A 20,938-nucleotide genomic window follows, 5' to 3' on the forward strand; every position below is an offset into this window, starting at 1 on the left:
CATCCATTGAGTCAGTGATGCCATCCGACCATCTCACCGTCTGTCATCCTCCCTTCTCCTCTTGCCCTCAATCTTTCCCACCCCTAAGGCTGGGTGGGAAAGATTGAAGGCAGTTCAGTCCTTTCCTATATTGCTGCTACTGCTGCTAAGTCACTTCAGTCGTGTCCAACTCTGTGCGACCCCATAGACAGCAGCCCACCAGACTCCCCCGTCCCTGGGATTCTCCAGGCAAGAACACTGGAGTGGGTTGCCATTTCCTTCTCCAATGCGTGAAAGTGAAGTCGCTCAGTCGTGTCCAACTCTTCCCGACACCATGGACTGCAGCCTACCAGGCTCCTCCGCCCATGGGATTTTCCAGGCAAGAGTACTGGAGTGGGGTGCCATTCCTATATTGAGACCCCCCAAATAACTGAATTCTGTCTCCATCAGTTACAAAACACTAGAAAGAAGGTAGGGGGAATCCTGGATGAAACTGATCAGACTTGATTGGTCTTTGGAGGTCATTTATTCATTCAGTCACATATCCCTTTTGATAAACAAATATCTAACAGATTTCTGCTATGTGCCCAATTCTGTGTTTGGTGTTAGGGATTCAGCAGTGACTTAGTCACAGTTCTTACTTTTAAGAGGTAGGACTCTTGTAGAAAACACAGAGGTACCAAGGAAGTGCTGTGCTGGGGCCCCATGGGTGAAATACAAGAGCACGCTGGGACATGGGAGTCCAGGAGGGCTTCACTGTTGGGCCTGGAAAAGCATCTGGTCATCTTTTCATCACTGCGAGGTGAGCTCAGCATCCGTGATAGCAGAATGTGAGCCCAGCTCTGCCGCATAGCAGCTGTGTGAGGTCCTGGGGGTTGCTTTCCATCTCTGAGCCTCAGTTGCTTCATTTTCCCATCATGGCAAAAAAGTTTTTACCTAGCAGAGTTATTTGCAGGGAGGGATTGGACAAGCCAATGGGTGCACAGTGTTTGTGTGTGGGCAAGGTTGCCATGTGGACTCTCCTGGAGGCAGGGACATGCCACCACCACTCACGTAAATCACTTGCCTGCCTTCCAGGCTGAGGGACATGGCCGGGGTCCCCGTGATCAGCAGCCGTGTGCTGGGCCTGCACTTCCACCCCCGGAGAGGCCTGCATCACCAGGTGCCCGTCATGTTCGACTATTTCCACCTGTCGGTGATCTCGGTGACCATCCACGCTGCCCTGGTGGCCCTGCAGCAGCCGCTGATCAGGTATGAGGTTACACATCCTGGGGTTCTGGGGGCAGGGTGGCCGCTTCGGGTTCCTTGTTACCTTGTTGCTTGAGTCTCCCGTGTGGCTGAGATGCTGAGAGCTGCCCAGAGGACATCAGCCCAGACCAGAGAAGCTCCCTTAGGCTGCAAATTTCAGCTCTGAGCCTCCCTGAGGGGCAGAGGAGAGGTGGACAGGGGCCTGGGGAGGACATGGATGGGGAACCTCAGAGCTGATTGGTTTCGACCTGCTGCCTTCAGCTGACCTGGCTTCTTTCTAACTGTGCCTTATTTGAAAAGTCACCTAACATCTCTGAGATACACGGTCTCCGTCTCTAAGCCAGGACACTCATGGGGGTTGTCCACATAGGTTTCAGAGAGTCTCACATGAGGACAGTGCCCGGCATGCAGTTTTCTGCCTCCTCCTCTGGTGGCTGTTTGTCTAAGGGTAGGACCACCTGAGTGGTCCCATGCTTTCTCTTCAGGGAATTGTCCCAGCATCTCCATGGCCTCAAGGTGCACTGAGGTTTTATGAATGCCATAACAGGGGGACCGAACTGATAATAACGAGCATGTCCTATGATACCCGGGCATCTTCATCCAAAATGCCTGGCAGGACCAGAGGTGGCATCAGCTTGCTTCAAACCTACCCCATGCGTGAGGGTTACACATGTGAGCAGAGAGATATTTAGGGATGGAATCTTGTATTCTGCAGTTTCTGGAAGGGAACTTTCCTGATGTCCCTTTTCAGGACACTTCTCAGTGCTAGGGGTTGAAATGCAGGTGGGGGAGACTCCAGTCTCCATTCATGGCTGGGTAGGGGTCAGTGCCCTGATCCCCTGCTGGGGTCAGTGTGTAGGAAATAAGATTTTGGTGGGGTGATGTGACCACGCTGTGCTTCCCCGGTCACCACGCCCATCTGCTTGCCGAGCTCCGTCCTGGACTCTGCCTGCTAATGGGGCTATTTCAGCTCCTCTGCGTAGAAAGTTTAACCTTCTAACAGAAATAATTCTTTGCAAGTTTGTCTGCAGCCGCCTTGCCAGAGAGCGGCGCAGATAGAAATTCACCAGCAGAGTTGAGGCTTCTCCAGGGATAGGGGTAAAAATAGAGCTGCCTTCTGTTCTCTGGGTTCTGCAGGAAGGATTCCTATGAGTTCACTCACAGTGGTTGGGAACCCTTTAAGATTATGGGAAATACCTGTCAAGTAGGGCAAGCTCCAGTTTTTCCAAAAAAGCAGTTTTAGCATCAGTTGTTAAATCCAGCCAGGAAAAAGCAGGTGTGGAATGAAAATTTAACCTTAAAAGATCCTTCCCTGAAACAGACTCAGGTCTGTTTAACCCTCAGTGTTTAACCCTCAACTGGGTATAACTGGAGTTCATCCGAGAAGACTCAGCAGCTCAAGGTCACACTGAAGTCAGTGATGAGTTATTCTAGTGACTAATTTGCAGTCATTCCTCTGAATGTGCCATAAGCATCACAGCTCATAACAAATTCCCCATTTCTGCTGCAGTGTTCCATTTATCCACATTCTAGCTAAACTGTAGAGTTGCTTCAAATCTCAGTTCTAATCAATTCCAAGGCATGATTCTATTAGAGTGGATTGTATTTGTGGTATTATCAACAATAGCTATATAAATAGAATAATGGTTATGTTAGATTTTATGATTTTGTGGTATTATTGACAAGAACTTCTAGCATTTATTGAATCATTGCTCTTTGCCAGACATTGTGCTTGCACTTGGCTAAACTCATGGGATCCTCAGACAACCCCACTGTTAAGGTGCTGGTATCAACCTTTTTGACTTATGAGGATACAGAGAGGTTTAAAACTTTCCCCATGGAGCTGGCAAATGCTGCTGCTGGAATTTAAGCCCTGGTAGGCCTCAGTGGGTAAAGAATCCACCTGCAGTTGCAGGAGATGGAGGAGACAGGGGTTCAGTCCTTGGGTCAGGAAGATCCCCTGGAAGAGGGCATAGCAACCCACTCCAGTATTCTTGCCTGGAGAATCCCATAATAGAAGAGCCTGGCGGGCTGCAGTCCATGGGATCACAAGAGTCAGACATGACTTAGCAACTAAACCACCACCAACTCACATGGGCTTTTCTCATCTCCCTTGATCCTAAAATGGATGGTTGCCATCTCTCTGTGCTCGTTGATCCTGTGATGACTTGCAGAACTGAGCAGGGTCTGTATTTTTGTCTGTGGAACAGATACAGAGTTTCTAACTAGTGTCAACACAGTGAAAATCTTTGACATCCACGATCCTATGAAACTTCTGTGTGGTCATGTCATGGAGGTGGATATTGTTTTCCCTTCTCCCACAGAAGAACAGAGGTTCGGGAGGGGCCTAGGGGTTGAAGGACTTCACTCTGGGTTGTACCGATGACAGGAGTAGTTGTAGGACTCATACCACGTCAGACGGAGCCTCCCCTTGTCTTTCTGATCAAGGTCGCATGCTGCCTTCCCCTGTGGTTAAGTCACCGCTGCCTCCGTGCGTCTCATCAGGCAGGTTGTGGGCATTTATAGACATAGCGGGATGTGTGAAATCCTTGGCCCCAAAGCTCATGTGCCAGTTACACCCACTCGTCCTGGCGGCATCCATAAATGTCCCACCCAAGCATCCCTCGGGGGTGAGCTGTGGCTGCGTGCTCAGTCACTTCAATTGTGTCCGACTTCATGCCATTCCATGAACTGTAGCCTGCCAGGCTCCTCTGTCCATGGGGTTCTCCAGGCAAGAATGTTGGAGTTGGATTGCCATGCCTGCCTCCAGGGGATTTTCCTGACCCAGGGAATGAACCCACATCTCTTGTGTCTCCTGCATTGATAGGCCGGTTCTTTACCTCTAGGACCACCTGCTCTCTCTTCTAAATGGCTTATCTCATAGGCTCCCCAGGAACAGTGTCAAGGAGGCTGAATAAATGGCACCATCTTTTCCTTTACATCCTTTGACAAAAATTAGACACATTTTCAATTCTTTCAATTCCCTTCTTTACAGTTTTACTCGCCCGGGAAGAGGCTCCTGGCTTGGGAAAGGCGGCCCAGACACAGGACCAGAGCAGTCTAGCCTTTCCCTGGAAAACCTGGTCTTCGGAGCTGGATACTGCAAGCCAACCTCCTCAGAGGTAACGTCTGCCCAGGGACAGCAGCCCCAAGACGGCAGACCTCACTTGGCAGGCTGCGTCTGTTCTGTGAGACTTCTGTTCATTTCAGATCCCGCATATAGTGTTTCTTTGCTCCCTCCATCCTTATCTCTTGTTGACCCATCTGTTCCTTCTTTGGTTGGCTGCTATGTTTATCAAACAAATTCCTAATGCCAGGCCCCAGAGTAGTTGCAGAGAGGAGGGTCTTCACATGGTACCCCTGTCATATGGCCCCTTGAAAAATATGGTTCCATGGAGGTCATGGGACACGTTGTAAGGGGCTTCCCCTGGACCATGTGGAACCTCAAAAGCCCTTTGACCATAAGCTCATTTCAAAACCTGGGTCCATCCTTCATTTGCTCCCTTCTCTGAGCCTCAGTTTTCCCACCTGTAGAGTGGGGTTGCTGATACTTAATAACCTCACAGGTGAGTATGTGTGTTCATTGCTATAATAGGTAAACAAGTTCCATCTCTGCTCCAGACCCCCCAAGGCTTGACCGAAGGCTTTATCATGACCACATCACAGCCCAGCCTCTCCCTCTGTCCCATGCTGCTTCTCACTCCTGCATATGCTCTGCCTCTGAGACCTCCCCAGTAGACACACCTGAAAATCCCCAGCTTAGACTCTGTTTTCCAGGGAACATGGTTTGGAACATCAGGGCATATCAGGGGTTATAGATCAATTCGATGCATCTTTGACAACACTTCCATCCCCAGACAGGGGCCTTTGCTGGGACCACAGGAGCACAGGGTATGATGGTGATCGGGTGTCTGCCCTGAAGGAACTCCTGGGTACCTGTCTGCACATCCTCGAAGGCCCCATTCAGATGCCACCCCCTTCTGAGAAGCGCTCTCTGATCTCCTACCAAGAAATTCTCCCTCCCAAATGCTTTCTCTACAGTCAACTCTAGGCATCTCTGTCTTTCCTCCACTGGGCTCCAGACAGCTGGGTACAGAGCCCAGTGCCTTCAACTCCACATCCTTAGGGCCCGGCACCATGCCCGGCACATGCGGTTAACCCTCAGGAAATGTGTGTTGGATGGATGACTGATCCAAGTACCTGGTCATGTTCATATAGAACTCTGAGCAGTGAGAGAGCTGAGTCACAGAGGGGTTCCTTGCCTTATACGATGGCAGACAGCGAGCAGGAGGGAGAGCGAGGCATCTCCATGGACACCTGGATGCCAAGCGGGGACCTTTCAGAAGCCCTGGACCTGGTGTGGGGTGGGGTGAGGAACAGTGTAGATCATCTCAACCTGTCTGATTCTGTTACACCTGGAGAGGCCGAGCATCACTGCAGTGATGAGGCAGAGAGAAGGCTATGCTTTCAGATATCTGCTCTGCTCAATACTTTGTGATGTGGTGGACTGTATTCACCCTGTAAAAATTCAGGCTCCTCCAGTCTAAAATGGGACAATACCTATATCTTAGAAAGGATTTTAGTACAGAAATAGGCTCACAGCAGGTGCAAGATCTTTTTTTTCCCCTCCATTCTTTTCTTGGCTATTTTTGGGGATGTGTGTCAAAGAAGACATCTCTGTCTTTCACAAGAGTCAGATAAAATAGCTTATTGGTGGGTGCTCAGTGGTGAACTTGCTCACAGCTCAATGGGCTATTTTCAGGACCAGTTCCATTTGGGTCCCATCCGATTATGTGGGCTCAGAGCCCCGTGCCCACCCTTTGCCTTCCCTCCCACCCCCTGCAAGGCAAGGGCTGCCAAGCAAGGAATAAAATCCACTCCCCGGCCTCCCTCGCTGGCTGTGCCTTCAAGTCCCCGAGAAGCCCAGTGCATTAGCAAATAACATCACAATCCGTGGAGATTGCAGCATCAGCTGGAGCGATTAGGGAACAGGTGTTCCCATCAAAATAAGCCTTTGTGTGCAGAGCCATGCGCAGGAACTAGAGATTCACAGCAAAGTAAGGGCATTGGCATGAAAAATCCTCGGGGGCTGGGGGTTGCCATGACGTGACACCCCCCCTTCCCCAGGAGCCCAGGTGTCTCTGGTCCTGCAACCTTGCTCTTTCCTGCAGCATCTTAAACAAAGAGGGCTTCCAATTTAGGGTTGAAGCTGGAGCTTGCATCCCCTTCCCCTCCCACCTCCGGAAACGCCAGCAGCTTTGCCCCAGGGGAACTGTTTTCCCTCTCCCACTCATGGCTTATCTGTCAAAGAGGATACTAATGCCTGCCTCACAGGGTTGCTGAGAAGATTAAATGAAATAAGCATATAAAATCCTGCAGCGGAGAGCTTGGCACAAAAGTGCTCAATAAAATCCTCTGCTGGTCTTATTTTTCTTTGAGTTTATCTACATAATTAAATTGAATGTTACTCCAAGAGCCTCATGTTGTCATGTGGGAGGGACGTGGAGGGTCTTAGATGTTTCCTGTTCTTGGCTTCCGTTCCAGCCCGCTGTGTGACCCCGAGCCAGATAATTGCCCTCTCTGAGCCTCGGTTTCTCAATGTCTAGAAAGAGAATTGGATGAGATCACTCTGGAGGCCTCCTTTAGTCCTTGCTATGCTCTCTTATATTGTGATATCCTGATACTTCCTTGTACAACTGGAGACACTTGACGTGTGCTTGGTGTATTCAGATTCTCCACAGAAACAGAAACATTATGATAATAAGATTACATGTGCACACACACATACACACACACACACACACGTATAAAGAGACAGAGAGATAGACAGACTTATTTTAAGGCATTGTCTCATGTGAATATGGAGGCCAGCAAGTCCAAAATCTGCAAATCAGGCTAGTAGGCTGGAGACCCAGGAGAGAGTTACAATTTGAGTCCAAAGGCCATCTGCTGACCGAACGACCAACTTTCTTCTTTAGAGTGGGGAGGACGGGTAATATGTGTGTCAGTCTTTTTTTTTTTTTTAACATCTTCAACTGATTGGATGAGGCCCACCCATGGTGTGGTGAATAGCCTTTACCCATGATTCAAATCATGATTTAAATGTGAATCTCCTCTGAAACATACTTTCACAGAAATGTTTAGAATAATGCTTGACTGTCTATCTGGGTACCATGGATGGGCCCTATGGACACATAAAATTGACCGTCGGTGCTCAGGGTCTGACAGACTCTACTTGAAGGTCAGGAATCCAGTGACTCACAGTCGGGAGAAAGCCTTTTTTTCCTCAGAAGCTGGGGCACACTCCCTTTCTTTTCACTGAAAGAAGTGGGGTCGCTCCACTGCCCAGGGGAGGAAGAGCCACGTGGTGGAGAGACGCAGATGTTGGGACTCCCCTTGTTCTCCAAGCTCTGCCTCCTTGGGCAGTGGAATCTGGGTGTCTGTTATTTTATCTGTTAGTCCCTTATTCAGCCCTCCACTCTGCTGGCCTCTGTGTGCCACAGGGACAAAAACGAACAAAACTCAGTCCTTACCCTCAGTGGGTCATGGGACCTAGCGTGTGAGGCATAGGAGTAATTAAAATGTTTAAAATCCATGATTATGTGAAACACGTCAGTCAGTTCAGTTGCTCAGTCATGTCCGACTCTGAGACCCCATGAACTGCAGCATGCCAGGCCTCCCTGTCCATCGCCAAAGAGTTTACTCAAACTCATGTTCATTGTGTCGGGGATGCCATCCAACCATCTCATCCTCTGTCGTCCCCTTCTCCTCCTACCTTCAATCTTTCCCAGCACCAGGGTCTTTTTCAATGAGTCAGTTCTTTGCATCAGGTCGCCAAAGGATTGGAGTTTCAGCTTCAGCATCAATCCTTCCAATGAATATTCAGCACTGATTTCCTTTAGGATTGACTGGTTGGATCTCCTTGCAGTCCAGGGGACTCTCAAGAGTCTTCTCCAACACCACAATTCAACAGCATCAGTTCTTCGGCACTCAGCTTTCTTTATGGTCCAACTCTCACATTCATACGTGACCACTGGAAAAACCATAGCTTTGACTAGATGGACCTTTGTTGGCAAAGTAATGTCTCTGCTTTTTAGTATGTTGTCTATGTTAGTCATAACCTTTCTTCTAAGGAGCACTTTTTTTCACTTTTCCAAGTGAAAAGTGTGATACTCATCATTTAAAATCATGTTTTTTTATTTTTATTTTTTGTCCTCACTGTGCAGCATGTGGGATCTTACTTCCCAGACCAGGGATTGAACCCACATGCCCTGCAGTGGAAGCACAGTCTTAACCACTGGACCACCAGCAAAGTCCCTGAAATCACATTTCTGAATGCCTGCTTTACACCAAGATACTCTATTAAACCACTGATGCATGTGGATTCCATACATTTCCACAAAAGAGTTTCTTATTTCCTTTGACAGCTGAAGAAACTTAGAGAGAGGTTAAGCCATATCTGTAAAGTCACACAGCTGGGCAGGGGCCAAGCTGGCATTTTAACTCAGCCTGATGCCAACTCCCCACCAGTCTTTAGCTGCTAAAAAAGTGAAAGTATTATTTGCTCAGTTATGTCTCTTTGTGACCCCGTGGACTGTAGCCCACAAGGCCCGTCTGTCCATGGAATTCTCCAGGCAAGAATACTGCAGTGGATTGCTATGCCCTTCTCCAGGGGATCTTCCTGACCCAGGGATTGAACCTGGGCCTCCTGCATTGCAGCCCCTCGGTTAATCAGCCACTAGGTTGATGTTAAACAGAGAAAGGGCTTGGGCTTGTCTGCTCCGCCCAGACAGGTGAATGTTTGATTGGTTCCCGTGGGTGCCCTTGCACAGAGCACGTGCTCAGGAAGGCTTTGTTGAGTGAATGAGTGGCTGAGATCCTGGAATCTGAGAATATCAGGATGAAAGAGATCAAAAGCCCCAGCCGGGAGATGGTTAGGCCTCTCACTTTCCCCCAGATGTGTTCGTGCTGGCGCCCTGAGCCTCGCTGGTCCTGTGCTCACCGGCAGAAATCACAGAAGACGTGCTGCCTGAGCAGATGACCGTGCCTCGGAGGAACACGCCGGCCGCCAATGTGAAAGCCTTCCTTCCTCCGCTTCCCTTAGAAGGTGTTTCCCCAGACGGAGGAACGTGTGTCCTTGAGAGGAAATGCCGGCTCCTTTTTGTTTGGATCACTGAGAAGTGAAGAGCAGCATCTTCCTCCAAGGGCATGGTGCTCACCCAGCACGTGCGCACATGTGCGTGGTTTTGCAAGTCCTCCTGTACTGAGCTTTGTGGCCTGACAGCCCCGCCCTCACTGATGGGAGGCGAGTGCCTGTCGGGGGTGGGCATGTGGAGGGAAACTGAGGCACAGGCCTGACTTCCACATGGAAACCTCCCCTCTCCCAGATGCACTGTGGTCTTCTTTATTTTTTTCCTTCTTGCTCCATTTCTGTTGGGTTCTTTTCTCTGTACCCTTTGCTCTAAATACACCCTTGCTCCTTGTTGTCAGCATCTTCAGGTCCCTCTTGTGGGGATCCAGAGTTATGAGGGTAAGACGTGGACCTTTGTTATTACTATTAACACCTCATTAGGATGCCGTAAGGAGAGACACTGCTGTTGATTTGTTCACTAATCAGATAATCATCAGGCACCTCCCGTGTCTCAGGCTCTGCACAAGGATGGTGATGTAGGGTAAACAAAAATGGCAGCCTCAACTCCCACCTCGTGGGATGCTATCATTTCTGTTGCCCTCGGTGTCCATCCGAGTTGCTGGCATATCACAGGTGCTCAGTTAATGTTGGAGGCACGGTTGAGTTGAAATGAGACCTCACTGGATTATTTTTTTTTTAATGTTTATTTAGTATTCATTTGGCTGCATTGTGTCTTCGTTGGTATCTTTGTTGTCTCATGCAGGATCTTTCATTGAGGTGCTCGGACTTTCTAGTTGTCGTATGTGGACTTAGTTGTTCCATGGCAGGTGGGATTTAGCTCCCTGACCAGGGATTGAAGCCTCCTTCCCCACAATGCAGGGCAGAGTCTCAACCACTGGACCACCAGGGAAGTCCCCCCATTGGCTCCTTGGCTCTGTCTAGTTGCTGCAAGTGGGGGCCACTCTTCCAGCTGTGGCGTGCAGGCTTCGCACTGCAGTGGCCTCTCTTGCTGTGGAGTGCAGGCTCTAGGGCACATGGGCTTCATAGCTGTAGCACAGGGGCCCGTTAGTTGTGGCTCATGGGCCCTAGAGTGTGCAGGCCTCAGTAATTGTGGCGAATGGGCTCCGTGGTTACGGCCTGCGGGCTCTGGAGGGCTCAGCAGTTGTAGCGCATGAGCCCAGCTACCCCACAGGGCATGTGGGATCTTCCTGGACCAGGGATCAAACCCGCGTCCCCTGCATTGGCAGGCAGATTCTCATCCACCGTGCCACCAGGGAAGTCCACCTTCTACTATTTTGAGAATTAAGTTGGCAAACGCTGTTGTGTTCTCCCTCTCCCTCTCTGCCAAACGGTTTCAGCAGTTTCATTTAAATGATTATCTAATTTCCTTAAAATCCTGGGGACTAAATAGTAGGTTGGTAAATGGTGCCCAGGCTATGATGGGCTTTCCATTACATCAGTCTGCTTATGGATGCAATATAATTGTACAGGTTATTTCTAAAAGAGGATATAAATCAGTGGAAATGGGCTTTTCGTGCAGAAGTCTACAGTATTGATTATTTATGCACCACCGTTTTCATTAATGAAAAGCTGCTTTATTCCACACTGCCTACTTTCAGATGCCTTGCTCCTCTCCAGAGAGTCAAGGCATGATGGGAGGTGTCAGCTAGGAAAGGAGAGGGTGGTACCCTCCTTCCCAGACCGCCCTGCATTTCCTCACTGCGTCATCAGGGTCCAGTGCAGCAGACGCTGAATGAACACATACCAAGGGACTTCCCTGGTAGTCCAGTGGTTAAGAATCTGCCTTGTAGAGCAGGGGATGCGGGTTTGATCTTGGGTCGGTGACCTAGGATCCCACAACCCACAGAGCACCTGAGCCCATGTGCTGTGACTTCTGAGCCCACCAGCCACAGCTGGAGTCCAGGTGCCGCAACTGAGAGCCAATGCAGCCAAATAAATAAATATTTTAAAAAACAAACAAACAAACAAAAAACACATACCGAGTGAATACAGGGTGTGGCTGCAGCAAGACATACAGGCAACATCACCAGATTTGGAGGAAGAAAACCCGGTAGGGCTAAGGCCAGGTTCTTCCATGGGTGAACTGTGAGAGCTTGGGCAAGTCAGTTCACCTCTCTGAGCTGTTTCTTCTTGTCTTTTGTTGTTATTCAGTTGCTAAGTCATGTTCGACTCTTTGTGACCCCATGAACTGCAGCACACCAGGCTTCCCTGTCCTTCACTGGCTCCTGAGGTTTTCTCAAACTCATGCTCATTGAGTTGGTAATGCCATCCAACCATCTCATCCTCTGTCGTCCCCTTCTCCTCTTGCCCTCCATCTTTCCCAGCATCAGGGTCTTTTCCAATGTGTTGGTTCTTCACATCAGGAGGCCAAAGTATTGGAGCCTCGGCTTCAGCATCAGTCCTTCCAATGAATATTCAGGGTTGATTTCCTTTAGGATTGACTGGTTTGATCTCTTGGCAATCCAAGGGACTCTCAAGAGAAGAAACCTGCTCACATTGTAAATTCTGCTTTTGGTTCAGATGGGAGAGGGGGCTCCCCCTTGGCATACCCCTCTCTCTCTACCGTCTTCTCTCCTGTCCTGTTCTCCAGGGATGATGAAATCATAACACCATGAATCACATTTGCCTTCTAACATAATTGTACCAGTTAAATATATCAAACACTTCCCCGTGTTAGGCTCTTGTTGGATATTTTTAATACGCTGTCTCTCATGCTATAGTTGAGGAAACTAAAGCTCTAACAACTTCAACAAATAGCTCAGCACCAGGCAGAAGGTCCCTGATAGACCTGGCACATGAGCCCAGGAATGACTGCATCTGACCCCTGCCTTCTGTCCACTTGGAATCATTATTCACCTGCTTGTCTCCTTTAATCTTCCAGTAAGTGAAGGACCACATCTGCCACTCTTGGCATCAAGCATTCAACACAAGTATCTCTTGAATCAATAATTATATTAATGTTTGCTCCTTTTTTGCAAATAATAATATTTTTTGAAGAACCCGAGTTGAGGTCATTCAGTGTGTACTTTTTCAGACAGTGTTTTTAGTTAATGCTCAAGTGTGAGGTTGAGTGATGTCACCATGAACAAATTAGCCCCATCTCTAGTATCATTGAATTTGCAATCTGGCCAGGAAAAAATACTTAAAAAATAATTTCATGCAAGATAAACATTAAGAAAGGGTCATCTACGGTGCTGTAGCTCTGCTGAAACATGTAATGGGGTAGGGGGGGTTGGTCCCAAGGATACTGGGGTGGGACTTCCCTGATGGTCCGTTGGTTAAGACTCCATGCTTCCGATGCAGGAGGCCTGATTTTGATCCCTGGTCAGGCAGTTAGATCCTACGTGCTGAAACTAAGGTGGCTCAGATGGTAAAGAGTCTGCCTACAATGCAGGAGACCCAGGTTCAATCCCTGGGTTGGGAAGCTCTCCTGGAGAAGGAAATGGCAACCCACTCCAGTATTCTTGCCTGGAAAATCCCATGGATGTAGGAGCCTGGTAGGCTACAGTCCATGGGGTCGAAAAGAGTCGGACACAACTGAGCAACTTCACTTTCACTTTCATTAAAAAAAATATCAGAGTGATTGAGGGCAGGCTTCTCTGCAGGAGGAAATTGAATCTGCTTGTTCATCTAGAAGGTACTCAGGATGCAAGACTGAATTTAGACCCATCTTTTGCCATGACTAATGGCCTCCCAAGTCCTCCATCTTCCAAAGCTAGGCATCACTAGAGGCCTCCAAAAGCATGTGGTCCATCTTTCTTTTTTTGAGAGAATATCCTTTGCCTGGAGTTTTTATGTATTACTTTATTTAGCATGTTTCTATAGAATACCTATTTTCATTGCCCTCCTGATGGATTAGACGAGCACAGCCAAGGGAGAGATGAGGACTCCACATCACAGGGGGTCAGTCTTTGGCTGGGAGTCTGCTAGGGAGGCACAAAGGGGGGTCAGGCTTCCCGAACTCAGAAACAGTCACGAAACACTTCTCAGAGTGAAGCGTCTCTAATCTGAGTCAAAATGAGTGGATTGTCGATTGTAGCTGGGAGAGGAGGGGTGGGGAGGAGTGATAGCAGGGCCATGGGCAGGGAGTGAGAGGGCAGGGTACATCTGGGGACTCCAGGGAGGTCAGTGTGGATGGACATGGGGCTGGGACGGTCACAGTGGTCTGATCATTAGGAACCCTGGAAGCTAGCTTAGCCACAAAAATATGGCAAGTCGGGGACTGGAATGACAGGATGGGTTGTCATCCTTGCTGTTAGAGGACTGATTGAAGGAGAGTTTGGAGGTGAGGCCAGAGAGGCAAGGTTGGAGGCTAGCACAGTGGTCCAGGAAAGAACAGAACAATTACCTGGGCAATGAAGAGGTGAGTTGAGCAGAGAAGAAAGATAAATGGATGTCGAAACTGCAGCTGAAGTAGAATGGGGAGACTTGCAAAACAAGTGGATGGTCAGGGATCACTACAAATAATCAACAAAATAATTGTTGGTTAGGGATCACTACAACTTGGTTGTGAGCTTGGTTCCTAATAAAGAGAGTTAGTAAATTTGATTCACATTCAAGTGTGAATGGCTGGAATAATCCATTTTAGGTGACCCTAATTGACATTTTAGGAATCAGTGAACTAAAATGGATGGGAATGGGCAAATTTAATTCAGATGACCATTATATCCACTAGTATGGGCAAGAATCCTTTAGAAGAAATGGTAGTCAGCAGAAGACCAATAATCAGCAAAAGATTCTGAAATGTAGTACTCGGGTGCAGTCTCAAAAATGACAGAACAATCTTGGGATTGTTTCCAAGGCAAACTATTCAGTATCACAGTAATCCAAGTCTATGCCCCAACTACTGATGCCAAAAGAAGTCAAATGATTCTGTGAAGATCCACAAGACTTTATAGAGTTAACACCAAAAAAAAGATGTTCTTTGCATCATAGGAGCTGTGCTTAGTCACTCAGTCATGTCTGACTCTTTACGACCCCATGGACTGTAGCTCGCCAGGCTCCTCTGTCCATGGGGATTCTCCAGGCAAGAATACTGGAGTGGGTTGCCATGCCCTCCTCCAGAGAATCTTCCCAACCCAGGGATCGAACCCAGGTCTCCCGTATTGCAGGTGGATTCTTTACTATTTAAACTAACAGGAAAGCCCCAACATAGGGGATTGGAGTGCAAAAGTAGGAAGCCAAGTGATACCTAGAGTAACAGGCAAGTTTGACCTTGGATAAACGAAACAGGGCAAAGGCTACCAGAATTTTGCTGAGACAACACACTGGTCATAGCAAACACCCTCTTCTGACAATGCAAGAGATGACTCTACACATGGACATCCCTAGATGGTCAACACTGAAATCAGATTGGTTATATATTCTTTGCAGTCGAAGATGGAGACGTTCTATACAGTCAGCAAAAAACAAGACTGGGAGTTGACTGTAGTTCAGATCATGAGCTCCTTATTGCAAAATTCAGGCTTCGGTTGAAGAAAGTAGGGAAAACCACTAGCCCATTCAGGTATGACCTAAATCAAATCTCTTATGATTATATAGTAGAGGTGACGAATAGATTCAAGAGATTAGATCTGATAGAGTGCCTGAAGAACTGTGGAAGGAGGTTCATAACATTGTATAAGAGGTGGTGACCAAAACCATCCCAAAGAAAAAGAAATGCAAGAATGCAAAGTGGTTGTCTGAGGAGACCTTACAACTAGCTGGGAAAAGAAGAGAAGCAAAAGGCAAAGGAGAAAGGGGAAGATTTACTCACCTGAATTTAGGAGTTACATTTAAAAAGATGAATGTTTATCTCACAAAAGGGGATATATGCTATTCTCTCTTCTCTGACCCCTCCCCTCACTCCCTCCATTCAGAGAACTCCTAGTTAGCCTTCAAAACCCAATTCAGTCATTACCTTTTATATGAAGCTGTCTTTGACTACCCCAGATAACCCTAAGCTGCTGATTTGTCTGTCCTACATTTGCACTTTAAGCATACTTCTCTCATTTTGCCAGAAAGTAATAATTGTTTAATGAGTCTCTTTTGTTCCATCATTTGAAAGCATTCCGTGAGGGCATAGTCATTCATCTCAATATTCAAAATTAAATCACTCCAAGGACATTTTACCCTCCTTTCTCAGGGTGAAACCAGGTTGCCCCTTGAGGAAACAGATGACAGACTTGGTCGATAACCAGAATTTTAAGCAGAAAAGGAATTAAGGACCCTAGGAGTGAGCTGACAGTGTCCAGAGCTCTTTGCCTTTGTCCTCTTTGTGGATATAATGACAGGTCATGGTGGGGGGGAGGTCTACATTAAGGAAATTGGGGGCCAAAAGAAATGGAGCCCAAACGCTTGACCACTGCAAAGACTAATGACCAAATTAGAGAGGAGGACACAGTTCCGGCCACAGAGGCAATTGGCTGGGTGTTGGCTCTCATTCTGCCAGGATATATTTAGCATTGTGTGAATGTGAAAACAAGGTCTGAACATAAAGCATTTCACTGCTAATGGATTTGTGGGATGCACTTCTCTCAGCTGGTTCTTTATAGATGACAAGGGCCTGTAACTGACGTTGCCCAACATAGTGGTTATTCATTTGGTTCTTTCTTTACATCTAGCAGGGCAGATATCTTCAAATGGAAGTCTTGATGTCAGAGAGAAGGCCGTTTCTATTTGCTGTAGTTTTAGTGGAAGGGACGCTGATGCAGAAGCCAGAAGCTGGAGATTCTAGAACTGATGTCCCCAGTGTCTATGCTGTGAGACCCCAGCAGAGCCCACCCACGCAGAAGGGCTAAATCAGGAAATGCCGAACCTTGGAGCTGAGTGAGGTGGAGGTCTGGAAGAAACTGCAGAGATGCTCCCACATACCCTTCATTCTTTTTGTAAATTAATTTTTAATTGGAATATAGTAGCTTTACAATGTTGGGTTTGTTTCTACTGTATAGCAAAATGCATTAGCCATATGTTGTACATACGTCCCTTCTTTTCTGAATTTCCTTCCCATTCAGGCCACTACAGACCCCTGAATAGAGCAGACGCTCATTAGTCATCTATTTTATACATAGTATTGATAGTGTGCATATGTTAATCTCAGTCTCCCAATTCATCTCACCCCTCTCTTTCCCTTACATTTCTTCTCTGCGTCTGGGTCTCTATTTCTGCTCTACAAGTAAAATCATTTATACCACTTTTCTAGATTCCACATGTATGTGTTAATATGCAATATTTGTTTTTCTCTTTCTGACTTACTTCACTCTGTGTGACAGTCTCTCTAGGTCCATCCGTGTTTTGCAAATGGTACAATTTCATTCCTTTTTACTGCATTCTTTTAGGCATCTCTGAGGACTGCATTTCCCAGGCACACTTGGAATTAGATTTAAACCTTAAGACTAGATTCTGGTTAAATGGGAACAGAAGTGATACAGGCCTCTTTCCCCACTCTTAAAACATCTTGCTTGATGGTCTTGCTTTCCTTTCCATGGTGACCTCAGTGGCCATGTGTTTAAGAGGGCAGTGGCACCAAAGAGAAGAATTTGGATCTAGAGACACCCTTAGGAGGAGAGCCACACAGGAGATTCTCTGACCTCTATCAGACTTTGGGAAAACAGAAAGAAAAAAGATAATGTTAAGAAACTGAGATGTCAAAAAAAAGAAAAGAAACTGAGATGTAGTAGTTGCTTGTTATATAGTTAGTACTAAGAGAAATTTGTTCCTTTCTGTGTCAGGCACAGTGAAATCCAAAAATGCATGGCACTGACCTTGGCAACCCATAATCTAGAAATGGAGACTTTGGTATCAGAAGATGGACCCATGAGGACCCATGTTCCAGGTGGCAGGACATCTGGTAAACTGTCACCTCTGAGAATTGGAAGGCAGACCGCAAGCTTGCTGAAATGTATCTCTGAAGGGAGGTTTCTCAGACTCAGCACGTTTGATATTTTGCGACATTTGGGAACACTGTGGGGTGGGTAATTCTTCACCGTTCTGTGTGTTGCAGGGTTTTTGGCAATAGCCCTCGTTTCTGCCCATTAGATGCCCTAGTACCTGCTACTCAGTTGTGACAACCAAATATATCCCCAGACATTGACAGATGTCCCCCAGGAGGCCAAATTTCCCCTGGTTGAGAACCTCTGCTCTGGGGAAAGAAGTTGGAAAACAGAGTTGGCAGCAGCGTGTCTGTACTGCGTGTGGCTCTGTTTGGGGAGATGTTACAAGGCACTGGGGAGCTCAGGAGGGAAGTAACTGTCTTCCAAACACACATGGAAAGGAAGAGAGAGTCTGTGCAGAAGTTTGGGGAATGGCAAAGCTAGAAAATCTCGTTCTCTTTGAACACAAACATTAAGATGATTATTTTAAAAAGCAAGCAAAAACTTTGTGTGACAGGAAAACTCATTTAAATAAAGTGACAATGGGCTTTCCTGTTGGCTCAGTGGTAAAGACTTCGCCTGCCAATGCAAGAGTCAGGGTTTGATTCCCGGTCCTGGAAGATCCTACATGCCTCAGAGCAACTAAGCCCGTGCTCTAGAGCCCAGGAACTGCAACTCATGAGCCCATGTGGCGCAACGACTGAAGCCCACATTCTCCACAATAAGAGAAGCCACTGCAACGAGAAACCTGCACACCACAGTGAAGAGCAGCCCACACTCTCTGCAACTAGAGAAAAGCCCGCACAACCATGAAGACCCAGCACAGCCCAGATAAATAAATATATCAATAAAGTGACAGGGACTGGGGGCAGAAATCAGATTAATGCTCCAAATCTCCTACATATCGACCCAGAAACCTTCAAGTTAACTTCCATTTAGTTCCTAAGAGAAACCTGGAGGCAGAAAATCAAAGAAATGAAGCAGATTTAAGAGCACATGGAAGAGACTAGAAGCAGATGCCCTAACCTAAGCTGTGATGCTGAGCGTGCGCGGCGGCATGAACCCAGCGACCCTCCTTTAAGCGACTTTCTCCAGTAATGAAAATGCCCAGCAACCGGCTGATTGACTGGTGACACTGTTGCCCAGGTGAGTGTGGTGTGTTCATGCACTCGCACGCATGCGCGCGCGCGCACGCACACACACACACACACACACACACATGCTTGCACAGCCATGTGTGGTTATATTTGCAGGAAAGATGAAGCAGTCCCCCCAGAGTCACTGTGCTCTGGTTTGAACGCAATCAGCCAACAAGCAGGGCAGTGCACACTTATTTTCCCAAGGCCCGGGCTTCTGTCTTTGGTCTGAGATGTGTGCTGGCCCAGGAGGAGCAGGTGCTGCAGGCAGATGGCTGGAGAGAGTCCTGGTAACCGGAGGGTGATCAAGGGCCTCTTGCTGCAATGCAGGCAAAACTTGCAAGCCCAGCTAGCCTCTTTGCTCCTTCCTCCTTTCCCCAAGGCTCACCCTGGACTGAAGGTGCTCTTGCATTGAAAAGAAAGAAAGTGAAACTGGGATGGGCAACCCGAGAGCTGACATACATGGCACTTGCCCCCAGTAAACTGGCTCAAGAGTGTCCAGTTCAGCTCAGCCTGTCAAACCCACCTTGTTAAATGCAGGTCTGTCCACTGCTAACTTGTACCTGTCAAGTTCCATGGCTTCTTAGCTCCCAGTTATATTTGTTACCATAGTATAGACATCAGAAGTTCAGGATATTTGCACTTTTAAAAAATGCATTTATTTACTTGTATTTTTGGTTGTGCTGGGGACTTTGTTGCTGTGCGTGTGGCTTTTTCTAATTGTGGTAAGTGGGGTCTACTCTCTAGTTGCAATGCTCCAGCCTCTCTTATTGCAGAGTGTGGGCTCAGTAGTTGTGGAGAAAGGGCTTCATTGCTCCTTGACGTATGGAATCTTCCCAGACCAGGGAGCAAACCCATGTCCTCTGCATTAGTAGATGTATTCTTAACCTCTGGACCACCAAGGAAGTCCTATCCACACTTCTTAGTAGCTTATTGGCAGTAAACAACCTTGAATATGGTACCAGGTCACAGGCAGAGAGTGCCTTTCCCTGGGGCCTATAGTTGGGGATAGTTATTATATTAACCAGGAGTGCACATCAGAATCTCCTGGGAAGCACTTCTTTTTAAGATGATAGTTGGGGTCCAGGAAGGGCCTGTTTCCTGAGTCTTACTTCCAGAGACTGTGATCCAGCTCAATCAGAGTGAAGCTTAGAGAGAAGTATTTAAAAAAATCTCCCCTGATAGTTTAAGATGATAGTTGGGGTCCAGGAAGGGCCTGTTTCCTGAGTCTTACTTCCAGAGACTGTGATCCAGCTCAATCAGAGTGAAGCTTAGAGAGAAGTATTTTAAAAAATCTCCCCTGATTCTGGTGTATCCTTGAGTGGAGGTCTCCTGGAATGAACCAGAAGGTACAGACTTTGGAGTTGGGCTCACTTGGGTACAAACCCATGATAGGTCACTCTAGTCCTTGAGTTCATCGCCTCTCTGAACTTGGGATAATGTATACACACAAGTGCTCAATTTGGAGGCAAAGCTCAATGACCTCCCTTTTCAACTGAGATATTTGGTCTAGTCCATGAAGAAGGCAATCCAAGCTTTAACATCTATGATTTTGCATATTCGAATTAGGCTTTGTTGATTGTAGCATTTCTTCCCTCCAATGTCCACTCTTTCCTCTGACCCCAGATTGCATTAGGAGGCCCTTCCTGGACCCCAACTATCTTCTTGCTCATTCTTATCATCACAGACTTTGTAGTTGATTGTCATTGCTCATTGTCTAGCGGTCTCTCATGAGATTTCAGCTTTCTAAAATATTGCAAGTACTGGGGGCAGTTACTATTCACTGTGTCATTTCAAACCAACAGGTGCCCCCCCCCAGAAGGAACCCTATGTGAACAGCCATTGTTAAGTGACTCTTTTAATTAATTAGTTGATTTTTGGCTGTGCCGGGTCTTCGTTGCCATGCGGGCTTTCCTGTAGCTGCTGCAAGCAGGGGCTACCCTCCAGCTGTGGTATGCAGGCTTCTCACTGTGGCGGCTTCTCTGTTGCAGAGCAAAGGCTCTAGGGCTCACAGTCTTCGGTGGTTGTGGTATTCAACAGTTGCAACTCCTGGCTCTAGAGCACAGGCTTAGTAGTTGTGGCAAGCAAGTTTCATTGTTCCGTGACACATGGAATCTTCCCAGACCAGGGATCGAACCTGTGTCTCCTGCATTGGCAGGCAGATTCTTTACCACTGAACCACCAGGAGGTCCCAGTCACACGGCTCTTGACGCTTTCTATGCTTTATCCTATTTAATGTCCATGATAACCCTCTGAGCTAAATCATCACTTGCACTTTGGACACGAGGAATCTGAGGCTTAGGTCACACAAGTGCAAAGCTTCAGAGGAGAACCCAGTGTGGCAGAGAGTGTCTAACACCCATGTGCTTGGCCTTGGAAATTGCCCATGTAGGGACCTGGTCCACAGTGCATAAGAGCCTCATGTTCATGGCAGCAGCCTGCCACCTTGCCACACCTTGCCCATCCCATTGCTTCACCCTCACCTGCAGCTTTATAGAATGTTTCTTCCTCTTAAATATAGCAGGAATGCTCCCTGAACCTCTCTGTATTCATAATTGCTCCATCTGAGAAAA

The 20,938-nt window shown here is 47.4% G+C and overlaps 1 protein-coding gene across 1 annotated transcript in view; it reads left to right on the forward strand.

Annotated features, from left to right (window-relative positions):
* LOC120879100 (protein FAM135B-like) overlaps positions 1-20,938 on the forward strand; it is a 122,174-nt gene that overhangs the window by 75,923 nt on the left and 25,313 nt on the right. Inside the window, exons 5-6 of the mRNA XM_040262161.1 lie at positions 1,057-1,230; positions 4,223-4,349. Coding sequence (XP_040118095.1) covers positions 1,057-1,230; positions 4,223-4,349 — 301 coding nt within the window. The remainder of the gene's footprint in view (positions 1-1,056; positions 1,231-4,222; positions 4,350-20,938) is intronic.

This window comes from Oryx dammah, unplaced genomic scaffold (genome assembly GCF_014754425.2).
Source record: "Oryx dammah isolate SB20612 unplaced genomic scaffold, SCBI_Odam_1.1 HiC_scaffold_19, whole genome shotgun sequence".
Taxonomy (NCBI): domain Eukaryota; kingdom Metazoa; phylum Chordata; class Mammalia; order Artiodactyla; family Bovidae; genus Oryx; species Oryx dammah.